General features: G+C 49.0%; 1 protein-coding gene across 6 annotated transcripts; it reads right to left on the bottom strand.

Moving 5' to 3' along the window:
• CYB5RL (cytochrome b5 reductase like) lies at nucleotides 1-27772 on the bottom strand. Of its 6 annotated transcripts, none has more exons than XM_055349625.2 (8): nucleotides 27675-27772; nucleotides 24070-24192; nucleotides 23121-23417; nucleotides 18412-18560; nucleotides 15337-15424; nucleotides 11850-11996; nucleotides 6833-7036; nucleotides 1-2505 (listed from the first exon to the last, which is right to left on the bottom strand). In XM_055349625.2, exons 3-8 carry the CDS (start codon nucleotides 23316-23318, stop codon nucleotides 2302-2304), a joined length of 990 nt encoding a protein of 329 aa, XP_055205600.2. In that variant the 5' UTR covers nucleotides 23319-23417; nucleotides 24070-24192; nucleotides 27675-27772; the 3' UTR covers nucleotides 1-2301. The 6 variants fall into 6 exon arrangements, with proteins under 6 accessions (XP_055205600.2, XP_030860481.1, XP_055205615.1 ...); XM_031004621.3 differs by having other exon boundaries at nucleotides 11850-11954; XM_055349640.2 differs by lacking the exons at nucleotides 15337-15424; nucleotides 18412-18560 and having other exon boundaries at nucleotides 11850-11954.
• Between the last annotated feature and the right edge of the window lie 10 nt (nucleotides 27773-27782).

Here is a 27782-nt window from a genome sequence, read left to right as displayed (position 1 = left end):
CCACCACACCAGGTTAATCATTTTTTTTTTTTTTTTTTTTGTAGAGACAGGGTTTTGTCATGTTGGCCAGGCTGGCCTCGAACTTCTGGGCTCAGGCAATCTGCCTGCCGCAGCCTCCCAAAGTGCTGGGATTACAGGCATGAGCCACCGTGTCCGGCAACACTCTTAATATGAGTGGCTTCAAAGCTTTTGAAGCCTCTATCCCCGCTGGCAGTGGTGTGCCCCTGGGCTCTCCCTAGACTAGGCTAAAGCCCCTGCCAACCACTCTCCCAGCACCCTGCACTTACCTTTTCATGACACCCATCACTTTTAGACTTACAGGTTGAATTGCTGCCTTCCTTGCTAGGCTGTAAGTTCCCCGATGGACATAACTGCATCTGCCTGGTGTGCTGTTGTTTCCCTGGTGTCTGAACAGAGTCAGGCTCCTGACAGGCCCCCGCTATTTGGAGCTGAGTCAATAGGATGTGCAAACTGAGGGAGAGGAAAGGGTGGAGGAAAACTCGCAGACCTCAGAGGCCTGAGGAGAGGAAAAGTGTCTTGCTCAAGTCACATACTAGGCAGGAAGAGATCATGGTTCCTGCTCAGAATCTTTGACTCAGTCAGGGCCTTTCCCACTCATTATACTGTGCTAGAAAGAGGCTACGAAACCCACAGAAAAGTGTTCTGTAGTTAAATAAGCTTGAGAAACTCTGGATTAAACAAAATGAAAGGAGTTTCTTTGCCACTGGTCTTTTCAGGGCCTCTAACATGCTCCTGTGCCCGTGCTTCTGGAAGAAGGTCACACACAGTACTCCATGCTCTCTGACCCTGGAACTCTGCCTGTGAGGCGGTCTGAAACCTCCAGCACCACCCCCCAGCTATGTGTCACAATTATTTATTAAATGTGACACAGCAGAGAGATTTGTTGCCATTTTTTTGAGTGGCTAGGAAAATCCTTTTGTACAAATAAAAATAATTCAAAACCCCAATATATGAATGGGATAAAAATGCAACTGCTCTGGTTGAAGGGGGGACTGGGGATCCATCTGGAGCTGTCCTTTCACTGCTGCTATGCAAAGAACCCTTGCTTCCTGTGGAGCGCAGTTCGAAAATCACTGGTGCAGAATTGGCACATGAGGTTGAAGCTAGGAGGCTTCTAGTGCTGGCTCTGCCATGGACTGTTTTACCCTGGGCAAGTCATTTAGTCTCACTGGGCTTCAGTTTCCCGTGTATACGATAAGTCTGTCACACTGTATGTTTCTTAGAGTCCTGAACTTTCAGCTTTGATATGGTGAAGAGTACATTTCTATGACTATAAAAGTCTAACTCTAAGATTCCATGGCTTAATATTCCAATTCTGGGACTGCCTGTAGCTAGCCCAAGCTGGTGCAGCATGCTAGAGCCCAGGCTGTGGAAGGCAGAATTCATTAACTGCAGTGCGCTGCCCAGGGGCACTGGGTTCCTGGGATGGGGGTGCCGGGTTCCTGGGGTGGGTGGACCGGGATCTGCAGCCGCTCAGTGGGACAAGCTGGGAGAGGGACCCAGGTCTCCTGACTCCTGCTCTATCTTTAGATCTCCATAGCAACCATCACCAGGGCACCGAGCTGAAGGCACAGGCTGAGTGGCTGCCTGCAGGAGGAGGGAGGGGCGTTTCCTTCCCGTGCCTCTTCTTTTGCTAGGCTCGATTTTTGAGCCAGGAAAGGGGACTGAGAATGAAGCTGTTCACAGCAAGAAAGGCTTGGGGCCAATACAAGACAGTCGAGGGCCCCACCTTGCTCTCAGGATGTGGTCAAGTCATAGAACCCAAGACCTTCATGTGTCAGGCTCATGGCACTGGAGGAAAGGCAGAATCCTCCTCCAAAGAGCTCTAAGCCTCTCCCGTGTCCTTCCCTACACACTCAGGAGCCCCTAATCTGAGATGGTGCTGAGGCCACAGTTGGAGCCCCCATTAGATCCTCTAATCGGAGGGGCCAGGGAAGCTCCTCCCGACTCTTCCCCTGCCCAACTCCTACTCCTCCTGGGGCTCAGCCTGGACTTGGCTTCCTCTGAAGAGTCCTCCCTGACTCCCAGGCTGGTTGCTCACCTCCTCAGAGCCCCTACAGCCCGTCCTCCTTCTACATAGTAGGAGGCCAGGAGGAGTGATTAACCTCATGGGGCAGATGACAAGTAGAGGTTCTGAGCAGTAAAGACGCTTGCCCAAGGTCACCTGACAAATGAGCAGCAGGACCAGGCCTGGACTCCGTGTCTTCTGATTCCAGTCTGTGCTCCTTCCTGGGTCCCAGAAGCAGGCTCATGGCCTAGGCTTTGGAAGAGAGGCCAGGGCTAGAAGAGGAAATAGGAGTCCTCAGTGAGGCCTGCGCACAGTAAGCACCTGGCTATGTCTTTGGTGAACTCAGCCGAGCCACAGACCAGTGCGAATGGCTTTCTCCGACAGCAGCTGACCAGCTCTTTAATTAGGTCCTGGCCCAGGTGGCCAAAGTGGGTTTTCTCTTGGTAACTCCAGGGAAGCTGCTCTGAGGAGCTCTCCTGGGAAGACAAGAAAGGCATGGGTGACTACAAGGGAGCGGGGGGTCCTTAGTGTTCACACAGCCAGCTCTCCTCTGCAAAATGAGGAAACTGAGGCAGAGGGTGTAGGAAGCCAACCTATATCCAGGCCCACCATGGGCCAGGCATTTCCTCCTTATCTCCAAAACAAGCCTGTGAGAACTATCACCCTCCCACGACAGCAGAGGCACAGGGAAGAGGGACTTCCCTGTGGCACACAATGAGGTGGGGGCAGCAGCAGGACCAGAACTCAAGTCCCACCATTTCTCACTGCCTTCCAGCAGCCACACCTGTCACTGTGGGACGGATGTTTTCTCCCCTGACTGTGGGTTTCCCAGAATCTTTCCAAGGTTAGCTATCATCATCACCCTCGGAGCATAACTTTTGCTCATTTCTTTTAAGGTTTCAATGAACATATTCATTTAGCAGATATTTACCAAGTGCTTATTCTGTGCCAGGCACCGAGCTAGCCACTGGGGATATGGCAGCTGCTCAGAAGAGACAAGGGTCCTGGCTGCATACAACACAGATCCCAGGTCACAATGCCTTCACTGAGAAAGGCTAAGCTCACATTCCAAGGCTGGATGGTGACCCCACGGATCCAGGATCCTTCTCTCTGCCCTTCTAGCCTTAGCTGCAGCTTTCCTCCTCAGGGTCACAAAATGAAGTCTCCACTCCCAGATGACTTGAAGGAATTTCTTCTATTTTTTTAAATGAACATTTTATTGGAGTACAACATATGTGTAGAAAAGTATACAAATCATTAAGTATACAGTTAGCCCTCTGTATCCATGGGTTCCACATTTGTGGATTCAACCAACTGTGGATTGAAAATATTTTTTAAAAAACATTAAAAAATAACAATATAGCAATAGAAACACACAAAAAAATACAGTATAAGAGCTATTTACTCAACATTTACATTGTATTAGGTATTATAATTTAGAGATAATTTAAGTCACATGGGAGGATGTGCATAGATTACATGCAAATACCACACCATTTTATATCAAGGACTCGAGCATCCTCAGATTTTGCTATCTGCAGGGGGTCCTGGAGTCAATCCCCCATGAATACCAAGGGACAACTATATATAGTCTGAAGAATTTAAATGAAAAAACCATCTTACAAGCCCACAAAAAAACAAAATCCAGAACAGAGCCATCACTCTGCAGATCCTATGAAGGCAAGTTGCTAGTTCCTGGGGCTAGGCACAAAGACAGGATTGGTGGGGAGTGGAGCTCCACTGCCACTTTCCTGCTGAGTGACTGTGACCTCTCAGGATCGTGATTGTGAGGAGAGTATCCACTATGGAAAGCCACTGTCCAGAGAGCCGTGGTGCTGGTGTAAGCCCTGGGAGAGGCCCTGTGAGGAGAGGCCTCTATTCTGAGGCACACTCAAAGGGCCCTGGAGGCAGGTGCAGTGGCTCAAGCCTGTAATCCCAGCACTTTGGGAGGCTGAGGTGGCAGGATCGCTTGAGCCCAGGAGTTCAAGACCAGCCTGGGCAATGTGACAAAAGCTGGTCTACAAAAAATACAAAAATTAGCTAGTGGTGATGCTATGTGCCTATAGTCCCAGTTGCTTGGGAGACTGAGGTAGGAGGATCATCTAAGCCCAGGGAGGTTGAGGCTTCAGTGAGTTATGATTGCACCACTGCACTCCAGCATGGGCAACAGAGTGACACCCTGTCTCAAAACAAAACAAACAGGGTCCCCTGGAGCCCCACCTCACAGAGTCTGTGCTGATGAGGGGGATCCTCTCTGATGATCTGGCATTTCCCAAGCTCCCACTATGGTCTGACCCACCAGATGGGGCCTTGGGGCCCACTGGCCTCACCTCCCCTTTTCCACTGCTCATTTCCCTCAGACCACTTAGGTTCAGCTCAGCCTATCCCACCATGCACCCTGAGATGCCCTGGGCCTGGCTGCTGGTGAGACGGATAGGGGACCCCACAAACAGTGACGGTGCAGCAGGTGGGTGCTGTGAAGGAGAGCCAGGGTGGTGGCAGCAGAACCACCAAGGCCAGCCTGGGGGCTCTAGGAAAGCTTCCAGGATGGACTTCTACCTCAACAGGGATGTGAGGGGTACAGAGGTGTGAGGTGAGGAAAGGAGAGCACTCCTGGCAGGCAGAATGGCGTGAGCAAAGGCCCAGAAGCCAGAAAAGCACAGCACACTTGCAACCATAGGCAGACCCATGACATCAGGCCACAGCTCACGGGGAGGGCGGGCTAGGAGATGAGGCCACAGAGGGAGGCAGTTCCCAGGCATGGACCTCATCCTGTGAGCAGTAGGGAGCCAGGCAAGGGCTAGAAACAGGGTGGTGGTAGGGTCAGATCTGCCTTTAGGACTGCAGGAGGCAGGACAAATCAGCAGGGAGTGGCTGGTACGGGGAGACTCTTGAGGATGCTGCAGCTGTGGCCCAGGCAGGGGAGAGAGCACACTGAGTCAAGAGAGTGTGTACAGGCAGGAGCCACCAGTCACCCCCTTCACCTGCCACTGATGGCCAGCCCACTCGCTTGCCCAACCCCAGGCCACTGGCGCCACCCTGGCCCAGCTGGGGACTAAAAATCTTCTATTGCTGGTGAACTTTAACGGAAATGCCACCTGCTTGGTAAAGCCATCCCTGACCCTGCCTGGCCTCTGCCCACCACTGGCATCCTGAACATCCTCACAGCACCTTGTGCTGTGCTGCCTTATTCTGAGGAGCACTAAGACCACAGCCTTTGAGCAGGACCTCCTGGGTTCATACTCCACTCTCTACTAACTTGCTGTGTTACCCTGGGCAAGGTTCTTAACCATTCTGTGCCTCAGTTTCCACATCTGTACAAGGAGCATGATGGGAGTATAAGCCTCATAAGATTGTGGTGGAGATTAAATTAAATAAAGTGCTTAGAATGGTGCTGGCTACAGAGAATGTGCTGAATGAAGGGGAGTCCTTTTCAGCCGTCTCTGTGGCTGTCACCCATAGATAGGTGAGCAGCCGGAGGGCTGGGAGTGGGTCACCTTCACTGTTGTGTGTCTGACACCTGCCACATTCTCAGGTGACAGAGGAGGGAAAGCAAGGCTGGCCAGCAGCTTGGGGACCCTCTGCCAGATGCTGCCTTCCTGCCCTCCTCCCAGCATCCTTGTCCAGGCTCTCAGGCAGGCTGCCCATGCTGCTGGGCAACAGTGGCCCATCCCTTGCGCCCACCCCTTGGGCTGCACGCTAGCCTTTGGCTCCATTCTCCTTCCTTGGGCACTTTTCGCTGCTATAAATGTTCACCACGCTCTCATGTCATGCCACTGAGCGTTCTGCCCCATGGACAGGCCTGCAGAACCCAGCCCCTGGGGAGCCCAGGGACCCTTATATTGGGACGGGAAATCCAATTGCCTCACCCTCCACACCCAGCTACAATGTTGAGGATCAAATAAGTGTTTAGGGACTACATAAAGCTGCCTCATAGTGGGACCAGATGAGAATGGTACTCCACAGCACCAGGCAAGAAGGCTGACCCTGAGCACCAGGGAACACAGGGGGCCCAGCAGGAATCCCAACCCAGAGGGGACAGGAGGGAAAAGTGAAGCTACCAACCAGGGAAAGGCAGGCCACCAAAGGTAGCTGAGGGCCTGGCTTGAGATGAGGGGCACACAATCCCCCATGCTCTAACCTATGGGGGTGGCCCCAGAAGGGTTACCTGAGTGAGCAGAGGGGATGTGGAGTCAGAGGGAGGAGGGGTCAGCAGGGAGAGTCGCTGCCAGCTACGGCGGGGTCCTCCTATGGAGGGACAGGCTGAGGTGGGAGGATACTAGCAAGCACAGGGAACTCAGATCAGTTTACTCCAGCAGTCACTAATGGAGTCCCTGTTCTGTGCCTGGCATCATGCTAAGCACTGAAGAGAGAGTGCTGAGGCAGACATGTGGTCTCCACCTCAAGGAACATCACTCAGTTGGAGGGAGGTCTGCAGCCTGCCCTGCCCTCTACAGCCAGGCCCCTGCCCATGTAACTGATGATGCCAGAGGGCGATGGGAGGCAGTAACGCATGGGGTGAGAGCCAGAGCTCAGCAACCACACAGCCCTGGGCTCAAATCCTGGCCTCAGCCCTGTCCAGCAGCGTGAGCCGGTGGGCAGCTTCACCCGCCGAATGTGCATCTCCTCATCTGTATAATGAACATGAGAACACCTGCCTTCCATACAGGTGGGTGCTCCACCAGTGGCAGGGATTATGACCACAGCATCCATTGCCAAAAGAGGCTAGAGCTGGTCCTCAGGACAGGTGCAAAGGGACTGCAGAGTCTCAATCAAAAAAGGAAGTCACCACCCTGGGCTCACCTGGCTGAGTACAAAGAAGGTACGGACATTCCAGAAACGGGCCTGCTCTTGGAGGAAGGTTTTCAGGTAGATGCTCTCAAAGGTCTTGAAGCAACCGACCAGAGTGACAAAAGTCTCGTCATTCTCATTGTCTGTGATGCTCTGCAGGATAGGCACCATGGGAGCCAGGCCCGTGCCCGCAGCCAGCAAGAGGAGCTCACCATACTGGGGAACAGAAGGGGTATGTATGACAGGTGGGTTGGGAGAGTCTCACCTTATCCCCTCTACTATGGGACTTTTCCTTGAGCTTCCTTCAACTGGACGGCAGTGCCCTTCCTTGGTGTCCAACCACCTATGTCCCCTCTCTACCTCCTCCAGAAAGCCGTCCTTGTTTGTGAAAGGCATGTGAGGTTTGGGTAATGGAGATGATGCGATATGGGGACTGAAAGGGAACATAACAGTATAGCCCATCCTGTAAGTGGCCTGGTTGCCTACTAAAGCATCCCCACAAGGACTCTGCTTACATACTTCTACTGACAGGGAGCTCATTACTTCCCAAGGCAGTTTGCTCTACTGTAGGCCAAATCCTTTGCCAGGGAGGTCTTTACAACTTACATTGAGCTGAAACCTGCTCCCATCGAAGCCTTGCCCACTCCCAATGCCATTCCAGCCCTGCTCTCCGGGCTGCTTCCTCTGCCCCAGGGTACCTCTGCAGAGGTCTCAAGGGCCCACCTTGGACCTCTGAGCTTGCTCATCTCTAGGCTAAATGAAATAATATGCATAAGCATGTAGCACAGCACTGGCACAAAAGAGTCACTTGAAAAAGGTGAGTTCCCGGCCAGGAGTGGTGGCTCACACCTATAAACCTAGCACTTTGGGAGGCCAAGGTGGGCGGATCACTTAAGGTCAGGAGTTCGAGACCAACGTGGCAAAACTCCATCTCTACTAAAAATACAAAAATTAGCCAAGCGTGGTGGTGCACGCCTGTAGTCCCAGCTACCTGGGAGGCTGAGGCAGGAGAATTGCTTGAACCTGGGAGGCAGAGGTTGCAGTGAGTCGAGATCATGCCACTGCACTCCAGCCTGGGCAACAGAGCAAGACTCCATCTCAAAAAAAAAAAAAAAAAAAAGGTGAGTTCCCACCCCAGGAGGTCCCAGTTCCATCAACTCCTCCTCACTGAATCTATTTCCAGGCTCTAGGCCTCTTAAAGAGGGGTGACCCTCTGTAATCCCAGCACCCTGGGAGGCCAAGGCAGGCGGTTCACGAGGTCAGGAGATCGAGCCATCCTGGCTAACACGGTGAAACCCCATCTCTACTAAAAATACAAAAAATTAGCCAGGCATGGTGGGGTGCGCCTGTAGTCCCAGATACTCAGGAGGCTGAGGCAGGAGAATGGCGTGAACCTGGGAGGCGGAGCTTGCAGTGAGCTGAGATCGTGCCACTGCACTCCAGCCTGGGTGACAGTGCGAGACTCCGTCTCAAAAAAAAAAAGAGGGGTGACCCTCTTTAAGGTCAGTGCCTTAAAGTTTAGTACCTGAGTGATGCAGGGGTATTTACCACCCTCATTCTAGAGATTAGGCCTCTGGGTATAAATCCCCAACCATGTGATCTGGGCAAGCTCTTTCACCAATATAATCCTCAGTGTCCTCACTGGTAAAAAAAAGAAAAGCACTTCCCCATAACAGCACCTATCTCAGAACTGTTACCAGGATTAAATGAGATGAAGAAAAGTGCTTGGTTGGCTGGGTATGGTGGCTCACGCGTGTAATCTCAGCTACTCAAGACTGAGACAGGAGGATCGCTTGAGCCCAGGAGGTTGGGGCTGTAGTGAACCATGATCATGCCACTGCACTCCAGCTGGGCAAGAGTGAGACCCTGTCTCAAACAAAACAAAACAAAACAAACAAAAAAGAAAACTGCCTGGTGCAGATCCAATTAGATTCCTCCCCCTCCCTAAGCTGCTGAGACTCACGCCTGGCAGCTGTTGCTGTGTCTGTGCTCTCTCCAGCCTCCAGGCCTTCAGCTTGCCATGCTCCTCCGCCTCCTCCCATCCTAGCTCGGGCTATCCTTTGGAGGGCCTTTCCCAAGCCAGGGCAGGGGAGGCTCCTTTCTTTGTGTTTCCACAGCTCCCTGTGAGTCCCTCTGAACCACACTGGCCACACTGTGCTGCTGTCACCTGTCTGTGTGTCTGACTCCCCCAGCAGACTGTGAGCTTCTGGAGAACAGGGGACTCATCTGACCCATCTCTAGGTCCCCAGAGTCCCCTGGCCCTGGGTGAACACTTGTGTCTGTTTGTTGAATGAATGCACAGACAGATGCTAATATGTCAGTCTTCAGGGCTGATGTAATATCCATCTGTAATGAAGACGACTGCAGAGCAGCAAAACAGGGCCCGGAAGAGGGCAGGAGCTTCCCAGACATCCTCGTGTGGTGAAACCAAGGCTTACTGAAATTTCAGTGACCGCATATTAAGGTGTGAGACACCATTTCTTTTTCCTTACCATCAGGCCCTACAGTCTCCCTAGCTAAGAAATCCAGGAGCTGGACACGGTGGCTTATGCCTATAATCCCAGCACTTTGGGAGGCTGAGGTGGGAGGATCACTTGAGCCAAGGAGTTTGAGACCAGCCTGGGCAACATGGTGAAATCCTGTGTCTACAAAAAAATACAAAACTTAGTTGGGCGTGGTGATACACGCCTGTAGTCCCAGCTACTTGGGAGGCTGAGGCAGCAAGATTGCTTGAGCCCAGTTGGTGGAGCTGTAGTGAGCTATGACAGCACTCCAGCTTGGGCAACAGAGGGAGGGAAAGAGGACGGGAAGACAGGAAGGCAGGAAGGTAGGAAATAAATGCAGGGCCTTTCAAGTATTCTGTGCATGTGAAGGAGCAGCCACAAGGCATTGGGAGGCTCCACCAGAAAAGGCGGTCAAGACAACATTCATCTGTTATCCACTCTAGACAAGGAGGAAACACAAACGATTTCCATTCCCTGCTCTCAAGCATCTGGGGGATGCAGGGTCTCAAATGCAAGGCTAAGCATGGTTAGTACTAGAAGAATACTATGGAAGAGTATTAACATATGCATAGCACATATCTGTAGAATGGGGTTGTAGCACCTAAGAGCTGCTGTGAAGACTACGTGAGTTACCATATAGCAAGTGCTAAGGTCTGAGCCTGGCACGCATGAGGTGCTACACGTGCTTGATATTATTATACATATATACTACACATGTGCATGCAGTGTGCATTTGTACATATACTCATGTGGAAGAGGATTTGGAAGGATATACACCGAGCCATAAGATGGGTGTGTCTGGGTAGATTGCCTGCGAGTGTTTTTTCTTTTCTTTTCTTTTTTTTTTTTTTTGTCTCTTTCCATCTGCTGATTTTTGGGTAATGAACATGTACTGCATTTATAAAAGGAAAAAAACAATAAAAGCTTTTTTTTTTGAAACAGAGTCTCTCTCTGCCACCCAGGCCGGAGTGCAGCAGCATGATCTCGGCTCATTGCAACCTCTGCCTTCTGGGTTCAAATGATTCTCATGCCTCGGCCTCCCAAGTGGCTGGGATTACAGGTGTGTGCCACCATGCCTGGCTAGTATTTTTTGTATTTTTAGTAGAGACAGGATTTTGCCATGTTGGCCAGGCTGGTCTCGAACTCCTGACCTCAGGTGATCCACCCGCCTTGGCCTCCCAAAGTGCTGGGATTACAGGCGTGAGCCACTGCGCCCGGCCAACAAAAGCTATTTAAAAATTAAACAAAAAGAATGGAGAGGAAGGCATGATTCATTCTTTTCCATTCGTTTTCATTTTGCTTTGTTTTCCTAATTATAAAGTAATAGGTGTTCGCTGCAAATGATTTAGAAAGTATAATGAAGAAAATAAAAATCACCCATAATTTCACCACCCAGAGCTGCTAACATTTCATCGCATTTTCTTCTCATATTTTCTCTGTGCATTTTAACTTAATTTCCCAACCTCCTGTATATTCAGTTTTGTACCTAGTGTTTGTCACTTGATCTTACAGCATAAGTATATAACATCATTTATAAACAGAATTTTAAAATCCAGGATGTTATTCTATCAAGTACCTGTAGCCCGGTTTACCTAACTGTTCCCCTGCTGTTGGATATTCAGTTGTTTCCAATTTTCTGCTATTATAAATAAAGATGCAATGAACATACGCAAAAGAGCCAGCATTTTGATTCATTCTATAGGACGGACTTCCATAAGTGGAATTAGTGGGGCCAAGGATTTGAAGACTCTGAAGACTCTTCGTACATACTGTCAAAATGCTTTCCAGATATGCACCAACTGATGAGAAATTACGAATTCTTACTGGGAAAGTCGGGGAAGGGTTTAAAAATGCCAGGATGATGAGGAGAAGAGCCATCTGAGCTAGGAAGCAGGAAGCCATGGGACATATTTAGTCATGTGACTGTACTGTGAAATTGGAAAGGCGTCTGAGGGTCAGAGGGTATAAGGGCTCCTAAACGTCAAGTACATGAGACTGATGTTCTAAGCAATGGCCGCCCTGGGTAGCTTTGGAGCTGGGCAGGCAGTTTCATTTATAAGTGTCTATTCTGGCTGGGTGCAGTGGCTCACGCCTGTAACCCCAGCACTTTGGGAGGCTGAGGCGGGCAGATCACCTGAGGTTGGGAGTTCATGACCAGCCTGACCAACATGGAGAAACCCTGTATCTACTAAAAATACAAAATTAGCCGGGTGTGGTGGCGCACGCCTGTAATCTCAGCTACTTGGGAGGCTGAGGCAGGAGAATCGCTTGAACCTGGGAGGTGGAGGTTGCGGTGAGCCGAGATCGCGTCACTGCACTCCTGGGCAACAAGAGCAAAACTCCGTCTCTAAATAAATAAACAAATAAATAAGTGTCTATTCCATCTTCTCCTATGTCCAACCCCAAGGATACACCTGGGATTGTGTTTGAGCTCAGGGAGAATGGCACAGTGAGATGCTATGGGCTGAAACATGAAAACCACAGTCAACAGGGATCTCCTGAAGATTTAAGGTGCTGGCACTGACCTGGTTTGGTTTATAGAAGAAATCTCCAAAAGGTCCTCGCCAGAAAGCTGTGTCTCCTACTCTCCAGGACTCAACATACCGGGACATCAGCCCCATCTGGTAGCACTGGAAGCAAACACGGGGAGACGTCAGCGGGACAGGTACATGCTGCCAACACAAACCAGATTAACCATTAATGTGGAGCCCGTTCTGTATGCTGAGTGCTTCACATGTGTTATCTCATTTAATCGTCCTCCTTATCCTACAAAGTTGGTACAGCCATTCCCAATTTTCAGATGAGGCCCAGAAGCTTACACAGAAGGCAGACAGGAGGCTGGGATGAGAATCCATAGGACCTAAAGCCTTCAGCATAGAGGTCCCAAACCCAAATGCCCACAGCGACCATGCAGGTACCATAAATGAGTGAAGAACTGGGTGATGATTAATGGCAATTAACACACAGTCTCAGCGTCAGGGAGACAATAGGGAGTGATGGGGACTATGATAAATTGGTGAGCGAGTGCTCCTTCTAAGGAGGGAAGCCAGTTTGCAGGTTTCAGTCCATAGTTTGTGGGGCCTAATTGGCCAAATCTATTGATTTTCCAAAAGAGGCACGAAATCCATATTTTTATTTAAAATCTCCCATTTTTGAAATGTCTGCAATTAATTCAAAATTTTAAAACTCTATGCTGGCCAATACCAAATACATCTGTGGGCTAGATTCAGGCTACCCATCTGCAGTCTCTGCATTATCCTACATCATCTCCTGGCTGGATGAAAAATGAAGGTTACAGGAGTGATTCCTCCATGGAGAGGGGAGTCTATATTGCCTGGGTGCCTGTCCACTCTGTGCCAGGCACCATGTTGAGGATGCAGGCAAGACAGCTAGATCTTAAGCTCCATGAAGGCAGCCAGTGCCTGAACCATGGAAATAACTTAATAAATACCTGAATGAATGAATGAATCAATCAATCCAGATTCAGGCTCTCCCCTTAAGGAGCTTACAATCTAGAAGGGACCTAAGTCTCAGACATATACAAGGTAGAGACCATCTAATACCCATGAGAAGAATAAACTAGGAATAAACCTGAGAAGGCTGCAGCCACTTCCATGGATGGGATCAAGGATGGCTTCCTGGGGGAGGAAGCATTTGAGCTGGACCTTGAAAGATGGGCAAGATGGAATTCACTGGGGATGGGAGCAGGGGTGCAGAGAGGACTCTGGACATCAGGTGTAGTATGGTCAGGGGTAGGACAATCTGGGTCATGTTTTGGGAATAGCAAGTGAACATGGTAGGGTGAGGGTGAGGGCGAAGCACTGGGAGACAGGACTGGAAGGGTGTTTGGAGTAAGATTATAGCCAGGCTTAACACAGAGACAGGGCTTTGGTCCCCAGACCTGTTTTTAAGCACCCATGGCCATCTCTGATATCATCCCTGACTTCCTTGGGCACCACCTGCACAAGGCAACGGAAGTCCCTGGCTCAACTGGAAGGGGTCTAGAAGGAAAGGTGAGGTTTTTCTCCTGCCTTGCTGGAGGCTGTCTCCATGCTCGCTTTGTTTTCTGGCCCCTGTCTAGGGGGAGGCATGACCCCAGCTGTGGCCTTGACAGCACCCAAGAAGAAGGGAAGGATTCTTCCATGTTGTCTTTAGTACCCTGATATGGTTTGGCTGTGTCCCCATCCAAATCTCATCTTGAATTCCCATGTGTTGTGGGAGGGACCCAGTGGGAGGTAAATGCATCATGGGGGCAGGTCTTTCCCATGCTGTTCTTGTGATAGTGAATAAGTCTCATGGGATCTGATGGTTTTACAAAGAAGAGTTTCCCTGCACAAGCTCTCTTCTTGTCTGCCGCCATGTGAGATATGCCTTTCACCTTCTGCCGTGATTGTGAGGCCTCCCCAGCCATGTGGAACTGTGAGTCCGTTAAACCCCTTTCTTTCATAAATTGCCCATTCTCAGATATGTCCTTATCAGCAGCATGAAAACGGACTAATACATGCCCACACAGAGCCTGGCACAGAGTAAACGTTTAATACATATTTGTTAAACAGAACTGACACTGAACTTTTGTCCTTCCATTTGGATCATATTACCCAAGGGGCCTTGAGACAAATGATGTCATCTTTCTGAGCTTCAGTTTCTTCATCTGTAAAATGGGAATAATATGATCTACTCCATAGGGTGGTTATGAGGTTGAAATGAGATAATTAGAATAAAGAGACAGAGGCAGTACCTGGTGCCCAGAAGGTGTCTGAGAAATGGGAGCTTCTCCTTCCCTTCTACTTGGGAGGGTCAAACGATAAGCCCTGCCTGCCTTCCCAATTTGCAAAGACATTTCTGGCTCTTCCTAGCCAGTGGCTTAGAAATAATTAAGCATCTCTCTAAAGAGAGGCTTTCCAGTAAACGAAGGAGAAAATCAGCCTTGCAGCTGGGACAGATCCAGCTGCCCTGAAGAACTGTCTCCAGGCTTATCCTTTCCACAGAAACACACCCCAACAAGCAGCTTGGGGAAGCAGGCCATTTGGAGAGGATTTGTGGAATCTCCCAAACAGTTGCATGAAGAAGGGATCCCATCCAAGCTTATGTGTGGAGGAATAAACACTCGGGCTCAGACGGCAGGTAGGAAGGCGGGAGCTGGAGGCAGTGCTGAGGTCTTGGTGTCAGGGGGCAGGACTCACCTACTAACAGCACTTCTTACTAGCTGTGGGGCCTTGGGACCTCTGGGGGACTCAGTTTACTTATCAATGCAATACAGATAATAAGTCATGTCTTATAACATAGATTAAGGATGTGAACACTATTCTTTAATATTTGTAATGATTCCATTTGGGAAATGATGATCTAGAGCTGTGTATTAGGTTGACCCACATGAAGTTGATGTTTCTTTAAGTCAAAAAAGTTAGAATATCAGCAATTTCATGTAGCTCAACCTAATTATTCTTTCCACACAATTGGGCCTCCACAACTTCTTATATATTTGTTTCCTATTCCTTGGGTCTCCAGGGTGTTTTGCATCCAACCTACTTTGTTCATCTCATCTCTGCCAATTCCTCCATCCATCTCGCCTTCTCCACCAGCACCCTCTCCTCCTGGCTCTCAGGCTGGGTATAGTTCCTAGAAGACTTGTTCTATTTCACCCCTCCCAACCTTTGGTTAACCATCCCCTCAGCCTAGAATGCCATTTACGGCCACTGCCAATTTGTACTCCTTCTTCAAGGTCCAACTCAAATGCCCCGGTTCTGCCCACCTCCCCTAAGAGGTGATGTTAGGTTAGTCCTGTCTATAAGCTCCTCCACGTCCTACCTCTTGCCTAATCCTCTCAGATTGCATCCTCCTCCCTTGGCACGCCTTCCTTCTGTTCCAGGACAAAGGACTTACTTCCCCAGTTGCCTTTGTCCATGTTGTTCCCAGCACTGAGTTTCCTTCCCACACTTTCCCTTTAGCTCTCCACTCTTAGACCCATAGCTTCTCCACGGCATCTTGGAGCATCCTCAAGGGTCAACTCACCTTAATTAACACTTCAAAGTATCCTTCTGCGTTGGCAGGGCTGATGGGCGTATAGGCTCTCTGAATTTCTAAGTCATCTACTATCCCTCTGAGAAACAGAAGCGTGCAGTCAGTCAGCCAGTCATTCAGCAAACCTTTATAAGGCTGGGCACGGTGGCTCATGTCTGTAATCCCCACACTTTGGGAGGCCGAGGTGGGCTGATCACTTGAGGTCAGGAGTTTGAGACCAGCCTGGACAACATAGTGAAACCCGTCACTACTAAAAATACAAAAATTTAGCTGGGTGTGGTGGCTCACGCCTGTAGTCTCAGCTACCTGGGAGGCTGAGTCACATGAATCACTTGAACCCGGGAGGTGGAGGTTTCAGTGAGCTGAGATCATGCTACTGCACTCCAGCCTGGGCAATAGAGCAAGACTCTGTCTCAAACAAACAAACAACTGCAAATCCTTATGAGGTAACTCCTCTGCCAGGCTGGTGAAAATAAAGGTCCTCACTGAGAGGCAGGCAAGATGCAACAGAAAAAAAAGAGTACTGGGCTCATCCACTGCCACGTGCTGGCTGTGAGATCCCAGTAGATCATCTCATCCCCCGTGGCCCCTTTTGTAAAATGGGGACAGCTATCTGCATTCCAGTTGTGTGGCTCCTCTGGGACTACAGATGGGAGAGTGTTTCAAAAAGTGCACTGAGGATGTGAGTTGTTTTGGAGACATGACTGTCATTTTTCCTGACCTCTTCTTGACCACAGAGTGATAAAGACTAAAACAACTGCTAACATTTATTAAACACTTACTAGCACCTGACAGAAGCATTAGGACTGGAAGGATCCTCAAAGGGCCCTGGTCTAAAGCCCTGTCTCATGCATGAATCCTCTCCATGTTACCAAAAACAGGGTCAGGATAACCACCATGAGTCACAGTAATAGCCATGGTGTATTAAATGCATACATGTATCAAGCATTTCATATGCATTATCTCATTTAACTCAAACAACAATCCAAATGAGGAATCCAGTGCTTAGAGAAGGGAAGTCACTTGCACAGCTCAAATTCAATCACAGCTCTAACTTCAGAGCTGGGTTCCTCACCACTGTTCTTCAGAGCTTCCCAGAAGCTTCCCTAAGTAGTCTTCTCTCAAGTCCTACTACGTACAAAACTTTCTTCTCTGAGGTATGCAAAGATTAAAAAGGCCCTGTCTCAATGCACCAAAAGCATGAGGGGGCTGGACAGAAATATTTAATAAATGCATATGAGGCTGGGCGTGGTGGCTCACGTCTGTAATCCCAGCACTCTGGGAGGCCAAAGTGGGTGGATCACGAGGTCAAGAGATCGAGACCATCCTGGTCAACATGGTGAAACCCCATCTCTACTAAATATACAAAAATTAGCTAGGCATGGTGGTGCATGCCTGTAGTCCCAGTTACTTGGGAGACTGAGGCAGGAGAATCGCTTGAACCTGGGAGGCGGAGGTTGCAGTAAGCTGAGATCATGCCACTGCACTCCAACCTGGGTGACAGAGTGAGACTCTGTCTCAAAAAATATAAATAAATAAATAAATGCATATGAAACAAATGGGGACATAAGGAACAGAGCACAGAGCATGGCTTGGCTGCAGAGCACTATGACGTCTGCTGCAACAGAGGTAAAACTGGTATGTTTTAGAGGGAGTGCGCAGTCTCCTCTGGGAGCCTAGGAAACCTCCTGGAGGTGGGTGCTGCAGGATAGGCCAGCCACTGACAAGGGCAAATCGGGACAGGAAGGGTGGTGGGAATGGGGCGTGGAGCAGGAGGCTGAGACCAGGGCAGGGGTGGGTTGGCAAAGGGAGAAGAACATGGTGGGAAAGCAAGCTGGGGCCCTGGGTTAGGACATCATTACGGAGGCGATGTGGTACCTCAGATACCTTCTAGGGTGCTACATTGCCTCCATGCTGCACCACACAGTGACATGGTCAGATATGTGTGTTAGGGATGTCACTGCAGGGACAGAGAGGGTGAAGGAGGGGAGCCAGCCTGGAGGCAGGAAGTTCTGAGCATTCTGGTTCATGGATGGAAGGATGCCTGGGGCCATGACCTGCCCTGTGGCCCCTCCTGCCCACTGGGATAATGAACTTCTAGGACTGCTGGCCAGGTCACAGGCCAGAAGGAGCTGGGCACAAACACCAGGGGCCAGTGTGAAGCAAGTGGCCAGAGTCTGAGCAGCAGTAAGTGCTCTTCTGGTTTCCACCTTCTCCTCTGGCTGCACCTTGCTTCCTTTGCTGGCTCCTCCTCCTCTTGCCAATACCGTAGATGCTGGTGTTTCCAGGGTTTGGTCCTGTGCACCTTTCTCTTTCCATGCACACATTTTCCCAAATGCCAATGACTCCCAAACCCATGCCTGCAGCTCAGATCTCTCTACTGAGCCTCAGATTCACAGAGCCAACAGCCTGGCAGACAACTCTATCTGGACATCCCAAAGGGTCTTGTCTCTGGGTAGGCAGGGGTGGGGACTGGGGTGGGAGTAGAGTGCCTAAGTAGGCTGGGAGGAAGTAGGAACCTCAGAGGAGTGGTAAAGAGCATAACTCAGGAGCCAGGCTGTCTGGGTTTAAATCCTGGCTCCGTGACTTATTAGCTATGTAGCGCTGGGCAAGCCCTTTATTCTCAATTCTATCAGTTGGTACTAATCATATTAGGTTCATACCACAAGCTCTAAAGCCACACTGCTTGCCTTCAAATCCTGGCTCCAACATTTCCTAACTGTGTGACCTTGGCAAGTTTCTGGACCTCTCTTACTTCAGTTTCCTCTGGGGTATAACTGCACCTACCACACAGGATTTTGTGAGGGTTAAATGATTTCACGCCTATAAGCACACAGAACTGTGCCTTGGATAGTAAATGCTATTAAAGTGATTGTGTTATTATTTATTATGAAAATGCATTATCTAGTTCAATCCCAAGAACTCTCTGAGTCATGTGTCACTATGTCTATCTTGAAGATGACAAATGGAGGCTTAAGAGAGAGTACGCTAGTTGCTCAAGGCCAGCAGCCAGCAAATAGCAAAGCAGGGCTGTGAAGCTTTGGTCCTCCCGCTACCTGAGTGTACCGTAGGATGAGGTGCTGGCCCGGCCGCAGGCCAAGCTGGCTGTTCCCGGGTAGAGCAAACCGGACACGGTAGGTGTCCTTAGTGAGCCTGTCCATGGCACTGATGCAGAAGGCCACGAAGGTCTCTGGGTTCAGCTTGGAGGGGCAGCTCTGCAACAGGAAGAGATCCAACAGCTAGAGGCCGGGGCTCCACAGATACACAGGCATTCATAGCATCCTTCCCACTGTCCCCAAGGAGAGGCTGTCTTGGCTCAGGAAGTTTCCTGTAAACTGGACACTAGCCTCACCTTACTTCCCTTTCAAAATTGGATCCAAGAATGCCAGAGCGCTTTCCTTTGAGCCTATCCTGCTCTTAAGCCTTCCATGGCTCCCCTCAGCTCCAGGGTAAAATGCGGGCTCCTTCCTTAGCTGGCCACTCAAAGGCCCTGTGGACGACCCTCATGCCTCATTTTATCTCCCAGGCATCTAATGCCAGACTTTTCTTTGTCCTCCCAAGAACACCCTGCTGCCTCCTACTTCTGAGTCTTTATTTGCTCAAGCAGTGCCCTCTTATCCAGAACATTCATCTCCAATGTGTAAAAGACATACCCATTCTTCAAAGCTGCTAAAATCCAGATTTGCATAATTTATAAGTTGATGGGACCTCAGAATACCTAACCCAATATCTGTGTATTACATATGTGGAAACTGAGGCCTGAGTTGAGTCATGCTGGCTTACTTGTCCACAATCACACTGTAGACAAAAATTCAAATTCATGTCTAAGTCTCAGCCCACTGCCTTTAACATTCCACCCCAACCTGCATCTCCTCCAGGAAGCCTTCTCTGAATGCTGTGACTCACAGATCTTTCTTTCCTGTAAAATACTCCATTTACTCCTGGGACCCCTCAATCCCAGCTTAGGGCCTGCACCATCCTGCAGCACCAACTCTGGAACCCTAATTACCCATGGTAGTGCTGACAGTATCACTGAACTGACAGAAATTCTTGGGCTTGGCATTCAAGGCCTTGTCTCCACTGTGCCCCTTCCCACACCCACCATCCAGGATGACCTCTCCATCATCAGCCAGAGCACCTGGGTACTCTCTGGCACAGCTGCCTGGTGCTTTGGAAAGAACACTGGACTGGGAGTCGGGAGAACTGGGTTTAGCCCCAGCTCAGCTGCTGCCTCCCTGTGGGGCCTTCAGCATATCAATTGATCCTCTGGGTCTCAGTTTCCTAGTCTATAAAAAGGGCCACTCATCCCTGATAACTTTATAGGGTTATCATGAGGGTCAGATGAGATACAATGTAAAAAGCATTTTATAAAATGTAAGTTACCATGGAAATGTAAAATCTTTTCCTATTATTATTGCTTCATTAAAAGTTAAAAAAATTGGAATATGCTATTTTATAGGACTGACAAAATGTTTGTGTTTGTTTGCGTCCATCTGTTTGCAAATTTTTTTTTTTTTTGGATATAGAGTCTCGCTCTGTTGCCCAGGCTGGAGTGCAGTGGTGTGATCTCGGCTCACTACAATCTCTGCCTCCCGGATTCAAGTGATTCTCTTGCCTCAGCCTCCCAGGTAACTGGGATCACAGACATGTGCCACCACACCCAGCTTATTTTTGTACTTTTAGTAGTGATGTGGTTTCACCATGTTGGCCAGGCTGGTCTTGAACTCCTGACCTCAGGTGATCCACCCACTTTGGCCTCTCAAAGTGCTGGGATTACAGGTGTGAGACACCACGCTGGACCTCTGTTTGCAACTTTAAATGTGGTATCATTTAAATTTCCAGTGTTATAACAGGTGATGACAGCTACTATTTACTGAGCATCTACCATGTGCCAGATGCTTTACATATTTATCCCATGAAATTCTCATAACAACCTATAAAGTATTAACATCCCAGTTTTTCAGATGAGAAAACTGAGGTTTAGCACACTAAAATGACATGCCCAACATCATAAGATTAACTGGCAGAACCGGGCCTCAGTTCCTTAGTGGGTCTTTCTATCACTACCCTGTGTTTCTTTTTTTTTTTTTGAGACAGAGTGTTGCTCTGTCACCCAGGCTGAAGTGCAGTGGTGCAATTTGGGCTCACTGCAACCTCCACCTCCCGGTTCAAACAATTCTCATGCCTCAGCCTCCCAAGTAGCTGGGACTACAGGCGCATGCCACCACGCCCGGCTAATTTTTATATTTGTAGTAGAGACAGGGTTTCACCATGTTGGCCAGGCTGGTCTTGAACTCCTGAGCTTAGGTGATCCACCTGCCTCGGCCTCCCAAAGTGCTGGGATTACAGGCATAAGCCACCATGCCCGGCCAAGTAACCCGGTGATTCTTTATCCCCCTTCTGTAAGCTGAGTTTTTTCAGCACTGGTACCCTGGCATCTTTATTACCAACCTCCTTGTGCCTAGCACACAGGATATGGTACTTAGTAGATCTTGGAAAAACACATTCATTCATCTGCAAATATTTAATGAGTGCCAACTGTAATGCCAGGAACTACTCAAGATGCTGAGGATAGAACAGTGAGAAAGACAGAGGCCCCTTCTCTTCCAGAACTGGTATTTTGGCAAGAAGATGGACGATATACACATAAAAGAGTACATCTAGATGGTGTCTGGTAGTCCTGAGTTAGGAAGAGAAATGAAATTTGGGCAGAGATCAGAAAGAAGTGAAGGGGTGAGCCACGTGGAGATGGAGGGCAGTGAGAAGAAAGAAACAGAGGTTGTCACGAACATTCCCCAGTCACTGGCACAAGCCAGAGCACTCTAGTCCCCATCACCACCTTCCAGTGGCAGAAATACAAGGAGACACTAAACATAAAGTCATGCATGCCTGTAATCCCAGCAAGCACTTTGGGAGGCCAAGATGGGAGGTTTGCTTAAGCCCAGGAGTTTGAGTCCAGCCTGGGCAATATTGCAAGACCCCATCTCTATCTTTATAAAAAGCAAAAATATGGCCAGGTACAGTGGCTCACACCTATAATCCCACTACTTTGAGAGGCTGAGGCAGGTGGATCAGTTGAGGTCAGGAGTTCGAGACCAACATGGTAAAACCCTGTCTCTGCTAAAAATGCAAAAAAAAATTAGCCGGGCGTGGTGGTAGGTGCCTGTAATCCCAGGTACTCAGGAGGCTGAGGCAGGAGAACTGCTTGATCTTGGGAGGCAGAGGTTTCAGTGAGCTGAGATCATGCCACTGTACTCCAGCCTGGGTGATGGAGTGAGACTCTGCCTCAATAATAATAATAATAATAATTAGACTCTGCCTCGATAATAATAATAATAATAATAATAATAATAATAATTAGACTCTGCCTCGATAATAATAATAATAATAATAATAATAATAATAATAATAATAATGTCATGTTGTTTTGGGGTTCAGAGAAACAACTGCAAGGCCAGGTGTGGTGGCTCACGCCTCTAATCCCAGTACTTTGGGAGGCTGAGGCAGGTGGATCACCTAAGTTCAGGAGTTCAAGACCAGCCTGGCCAACATGGTGAAACCCCATCTGTACTAAAAACATAGAATTAGTCAGGTGTGGTGGCACATGCCTGTAATCCCAGCTACTTGGAAGGCTGAGGCAGGAGAATCGTTTGAACCTGGGAGGCGGAGGTTGCAGTGAACCAAGATAGCGCCACCGCACTCCAGCCTGGGCAACAAGAGCAAAACTCCATCTCAAAAAAAAAGAAAAGAAAAGATAAGAAAAACAACTGCATTTGTTCAGGATGTATGATCTATAGCTTAAGAACAACACGTGTAAAAATGACTAAGCTTTGGTCTAGTTTGAGCCACAAGAATGGGGAATGGTTGGTCAAAAAGTGATGATGGCCAGGCAAGGTGGCTTACGCCTGTAATCCCATCACTTTGGGAGGCTGAGGCGGGAGGATCACTTGAGACCAAGAGTTCGAGACCAGCCCTGGCAACATAGCGAGATTCCATCTCTACAAAAAAGAAAAAAAAAAGTGATGATGATGCCAGATGGCACTGAGAGAGGTAGAAATGGGAGACACCTCTACTCCACATTAGTCAGGAGGGACATAGAAAATGGGAAGACTGTTCAGATGCGGGAGACCAAGACAGGGACAGATTCAAAACAAAACCTATGCACAGTGTCAGAAGGAATAGGTCCTCAGTTTCCCTATCTGTGTTATACAGGGGGTGAAGTCCAGTGTTCTGACATCTATAACTGTAAACCCTTCCAAACATTACAATAAAGGGCTAAACTGCTTAGTCCAGACTATGAAGTCCTGGAGGAGTTAAGGAGGAAGAAGTCAGTAAGGGCCAGAGAAGAAGAAATATCAGCCCTAACATCCTTTATTTACCTAGAATAAACTATAGCTAGTTTAGTCCATAAGGACAAGGACTGTGTCTGTCATACTCACTCTCAAATCCTAACTATTTCACAGGGCCTGGTATATAATAGGTACTCAATAAATATAGTTAAGTGAAATGGATGTCAAGCTCTGTGCTACACATCACAAACATTGAGCCTCATTTTACAGATGGGGAAACTAAGGCTTAAACTTTGCCTCAAATCACACAGCTGCTAATAAGTTTGCTTCAGGGCTGGGCTTTGAGCCTAGATCTGTTTGCTTCTGTTATGCATACTCTTTTCTTCTGCTGTACAGTCAGGGAAGGCTTCCTAGAGGTGTGCTTTGCAGGGCCAAGGCAAGTATTCTGTTGCCCTGGTGCTCATATCGAGAAGCAGCCTCTCTCACCTGTGACTCTGGCCCACGCAGCAGGCTCCTGTCCTTGCTGGCTCGGGCTGCCTCCCACCTTGCCAGATCTCGGTGATAGAGGTCAAACACACAGGGTGAGCAGCCACTGCCGCAGCACTGGGAGGGCAAGGGTTCTGTGGGCCGCAGCTGCATCCAGGCTTCCTCAGTGTCGTCGTCCTCTTCCCTCTCAGCCATCATCAGTGTGGCTTGGGCAGCCTAGAAGGAACAACTGGGTGCTCTTCCAGAACAGGCCAGGCTCTATGAGACCACGGGCACAGGCCCTGCTCCTTGGCCAGCCTGGGAGAGGGAAAACATGGGGGTTATTCTCTGGTCTCCTCTATTCCTCACATTCTCCAAAGCCTGCAGGTGCCAGGCTCTGTGCAAGCACTGGGGATGGAGATGGATCAGCCAAGGAGTGTGCTGTCTGGTGGGGAGCATTAACCACTTACTATCATTGGTTTTAGAAGGACAATCCCTCGTGTGAAGTGAATCTTTCTTTACCAGAGGAAAGGGTTTGGCTTCAGGAAACCTGGTTCTACTACTCATGAGCTCTATGACTTCAGGAAGGTTTAGCAGGGTGGGACCCCCTTGAGCACAGGAGGGTGTCTTATTCCTTTTGTATTCTATCACCAAGCATAGCTTGGCATATGGAAGAAAGGACATAACATCAGAGCTGGTAACCAAGATTTCCTGATCTGTTCCTGTGCTCTGAGTGCCAGCTGACACTTTACACAGAAAAGTCTCACTGAATTTTAAAAGATATTTTTTGTTTTGTTTTGTTTTGCTGAGATGAGGTCTCACTCTGTTGCCCAGGCTGGAGAGCAGTGGCACGATCATAGCTCACTGCAGCCTCAACCTCCTGGGCTCAAGCAATCCTCCTGCCTCAGTCTCCCAAGTAGCTGGGACTACAGGTGTGCACCACCATACCTGGCTAATTTTTTTTACTTACATTTTGTAGAGACAGGGTCTCACTATGTTGCCAGTCTGGTCTCGAACTCCTGGCCTCAAGTGATCTTCTCATCTCAGTCTCCCAAAGTGCTGAGATTACAGGCATGAGCCACCATGTCTGGCCCTAAAATGTTTTAAATGATAAAGTAAAATATATACCCACAACTCAATTACAAAAAATTAATTAAAAATAGAACACCTGTGTTAACTACTACTCAGTCAAGTAAAAAGAACCTTGCCAGCATTCCAGAAGCCACCTGTGTCCCTTCCTGATAACTGCACTTCCCCTAGGTGATAATTATTTCCTTTTTCCCCTAGTTTTGCCACCTTTGTTTGCAATCCTAACCACTACAGTTCAGCTTTGCCCAGAGTTTCATACAGCTTCTAAAATGGTGGCAACCAGGGTTTTAACTCTGGCATGTCTGGTTTCAAAACATATCGTTCTTCAATCACAGGAAACAGAAGAAGGTTGTGATGGTCCAGGTGAGATGATATGAGGACTTAGACCTGCAGCTTCAGGCAGAATGAGAAGACAGGGGTCAATGAGAGAAATACTGAAGAGGAAATTAACAGAACACGGAGACTGACTAGATGTGAGGGAGTGTGGGGGACAGAGGGGTAGAAGGGACATCCAACCCCTCAGATCTGGCTTGGGTTTTGGGTAGACAGAAGGCTCAAGAAGAAGTTGAGTTTTAAGGGAAAGAAGAAGAGAGTTTGGTTTGAGGTATGCTGAGTGCCTGTGGAGCATCCAAGTACAAAATCCAGTTGTGAGTTGGGTTAAACAGGTCTAGATATGAGTCTGGAGATGGAGGGACAGTGAAGAGAGAAAAACAGGTGCAGGTGAAGGCCTGCCTGGCTTCACTCCCTCCTGTGAGCACTCCATGCACTTGGTCCATCCCTGCTCATAAAAGCTGCTCATAAACACTTTTCTTTTTCTTTCTTTTTTTTTTTTTTTTTTTTTTTTTTGAGACAGAGTCTCACTCTGTTGCCCAGGTTGCCAGGTTGGAGTACAGTAGCATGATCTTGACTCACTGCAACCTCTGCCTCTTGGGCTCAAGCGATTCTCCTGCTTCAGCCACCCAAGTAGCTGGGAAAACAGGCGCCCAACACAATGCCCGGCTAGGTTTTGTATTTTGAGTAGAGACAGGTCCTCCTGTGGGGACCTCTGTGAAGGGCATTTATGCATGTTCACAATGGCTGGCTTGCTGATGAGTCAGATGTGAGTTTGTTTTCCTCTTGCTACCTGCGTCTGCATGTAGCATATATGCAAATCCAACTTCAGTGAGGCTGTTTGACTGGCTAGGGTTTTCTCACTCTCAGTTGTTAAGGACAATAGGGCCCCTTTCCTAAATTTAAGAATCTCCTCTGCCTTGGCTGGGTGCGGTGGCTCATTCCTGTAATCCCAGCACTTTGGGAGGCCAAGGTGGGTGGATCACGAGGTCAGGAGATCAAGACCATCCTGGCTAACACGGTGAAACCCTGTCTCTACTAAAAATACAAAAACAAAAAAATTAGCCGGGCATGGTGGTGGGCACCCATAGTCCCAGCTACTCGGGAGGCTGAGGCAGGAGAATGGCGTGAACCCGGGCAGTGGAGGCTGCAGTGAGCTGAGATTGCGCCACTGCACTCCAGCCTGGGTGACAGAGTGAGACTGTGTCTCAAAAGAAAAAAAAAAAAAGGGGGTGGTATCTTATTCTTTCTGTATTCTACCACCAAGCACAGCCGGGCATATGGAAGGTTCCCTATGACTGCTCATTCAGTTTACAGATACAATCTGGGAGCTAGGTGTTGGGAGGCAACAGAGGTAAACAGGTCATTGTTCCTACCTTCACAGAGTCTCATAGACTACAAGGTGTTACATCAACCCAATTCATTTTTATTGCATGCTATGGACCAGGTATGCATTATGAGTGAATGAGGTCTGGTCCCCTCTTTATGCTGATTTCTTTTTTTTGAAACGAGAGTCTCGCTCTGTTGCCCAGGCTGGAGTGCAGTGGCGCGATCTCAGCTCACTGCCAGCTCTGCCTCCTGGGTTCATGCCATTCTCCTGCCTCAGCCTCCCGAGTAGCTGGGACTACAGGCGTCCGCCACCACGCCCAGCTAATTTTTTGTATTTTTAGTAGAGAGGGGTTTCACTGTGTTAGCCAGGATGGTCTGATCTCCTGACCTCGTGATCCACCTGCCTCGGCCTCCCAAAGTGCTGGGATTATAGGCGTGAGCCACCACGCCCGGCCTTTTTTTTTTTTTTTTTTTGAGACAGGGTCTTGCTGTGTTACCCAGGTTGGAGTGCAGTGGTAGGATCACAGCTCACTGCAGACTCGATCTCCGAGGCGCAAGTGATCCTCCCATCTCAGCCTCCTGAGTACCTAGATCTATAGGTGCGTGCCATCACGCCTCGCTAATTTTTTTTTATTATTTTCAGAGAGGAGGTCTCACCATGTTGCCCGGGCTGATCTCAAACTCCTGGCCTCAAGTGGCCCCTCCCACCTAGGTCTCCCAAAGTGTTGGGATTACAGGTGTGAACGATGACTGTAGGACTTCTCCACGTTTTAACAGTCCCACTTTCTCTGCTATTTTGGAAATTAGCAGAAAAGTTGGCCACGTCAGTCACGAATTTTAAAGAGCTGGTTCATGCGTCCTCTGAGCTCTATCTTTTCAGTTCAAGAGGCACCACCTTTAATCCAGGCCTTGACACATGTTGCCTCAGGCTGGATGACTTTTCCCACCCCGCAGGCCTTGGTTTTAAAGGTCACCTCCCTTCAGAGGCCCTCCCTGAACCTTCCCCTCCTCATTCTCTATAAGGCACTCTATTTGTTTCTGTTATACACGCATTCACTAAACATATTTACTATGTGCCAGGCACTGTTCTCAGTGCTGGGGATATAGCAGTGAAGAAACAGAAACCCTTGCACTCACTGAGCTCATATCTTAGGGTGAGAAACAGTTATTAAGCAAGATCAAGATGGAAAACAGATGGTACGGTAGTGTGAAATGCTAAAGAGAAAAATAACTACGGAAAAGGGATAGGAAGTGCGTGTATCGCAGTTGACTTAAATTTGTTCGCGTTGTTTACCTGCGTTCTGTCTGCATCTCCCACTAAACTGTAAGCTCTACATCTCCCACTAAACTGTAAGCTCTACATCTCCCATCTGTCTTATTTACCAATGCCAACCGGGGCTCAGCGCAGCGCCTGACACACAGCAGGCAGCTGATAGACAGGTGTTGAGCAAGGAGCAAAGGCGCATCTTCATTGCTCTGTCCTTGCTTCTAGGAGGCGAACTGGGAAATTCAGAGGGAAAGGAAAAGCGAGGAAAGTGGCTCGCTTTTGGCGCTGGGGAAGAGGTGTACAGTGAGCAGTCACGCTCAGAGCTGGCTTGGGGGACACTCTCACGCTCAGGAGAGGGACAGAGCGACAGAGGCGCTCGCAGCAGCGCGCTGTACAGGTGCGCCAGCTTAGGCATTTCTATCCCTATTTTTACAGCGAGGGACACTGGGCCTCAGAAAGGGAAGTGCCTTCCCAAGCTCCAACTGCTCATAAGCAGTCAACCTTGTCTAAGTCCAGGTCTGAAGTCCTGGAGCGATTCTCCACCCACCACGACCACTCACCTACTCGCCTGCGCTTCACCTCACGTGAGGATTTTCCAGGTTCCTCCCTGTCTCTGGGTAGGCGGGGAGCGCTTAGCAGGTATCACCTATAAGAAAATGAGAATGGGT

The sequence above is a fragment of the Gorilla gorilla genome, chromosome 1, assembly GCF_029281585.2.
Source record: "Gorilla gorilla gorilla isolate KB3781 chromosome 1, NHGRI_mGorGor1-v2.1_pri, whole genome shotgun sequence".
NCBI classification, from domain to species: Eukaryota; Metazoa; Chordata; class Mammalia; order Primates; family Hominidae; genus Gorilla; species Gorilla gorilla.
The sequence above is the reverse complement of the archived record's forward strand: the minus strand, read 5'-3'. Positions and strand labels throughout refer to the sequence as shown.

Coding starts and splice junctions, on each gene's coding strand:
- CYB5RL (XM_055349625.2), bottom strand. CDS start 23,318: ATGATGGCTGAGAGGGAAGAGGACGACGACACTGAGGAAGCCTGGATG. Junction 18,561..23,120: donor TGCGTGGGCCAGAGTCACAG/GTGAGAGAGGCT, acceptor TTCCTGTTGCAG/AGCTGCCCCTCCAAGCTGAA. Junction 11,997..15,336: donor ACTTTGAAGTGTTAATTAAG/GTGAGTTGACCC, acceptor TTGTGTTGGCAG/CATGTACCTGTCCCGCTGAC.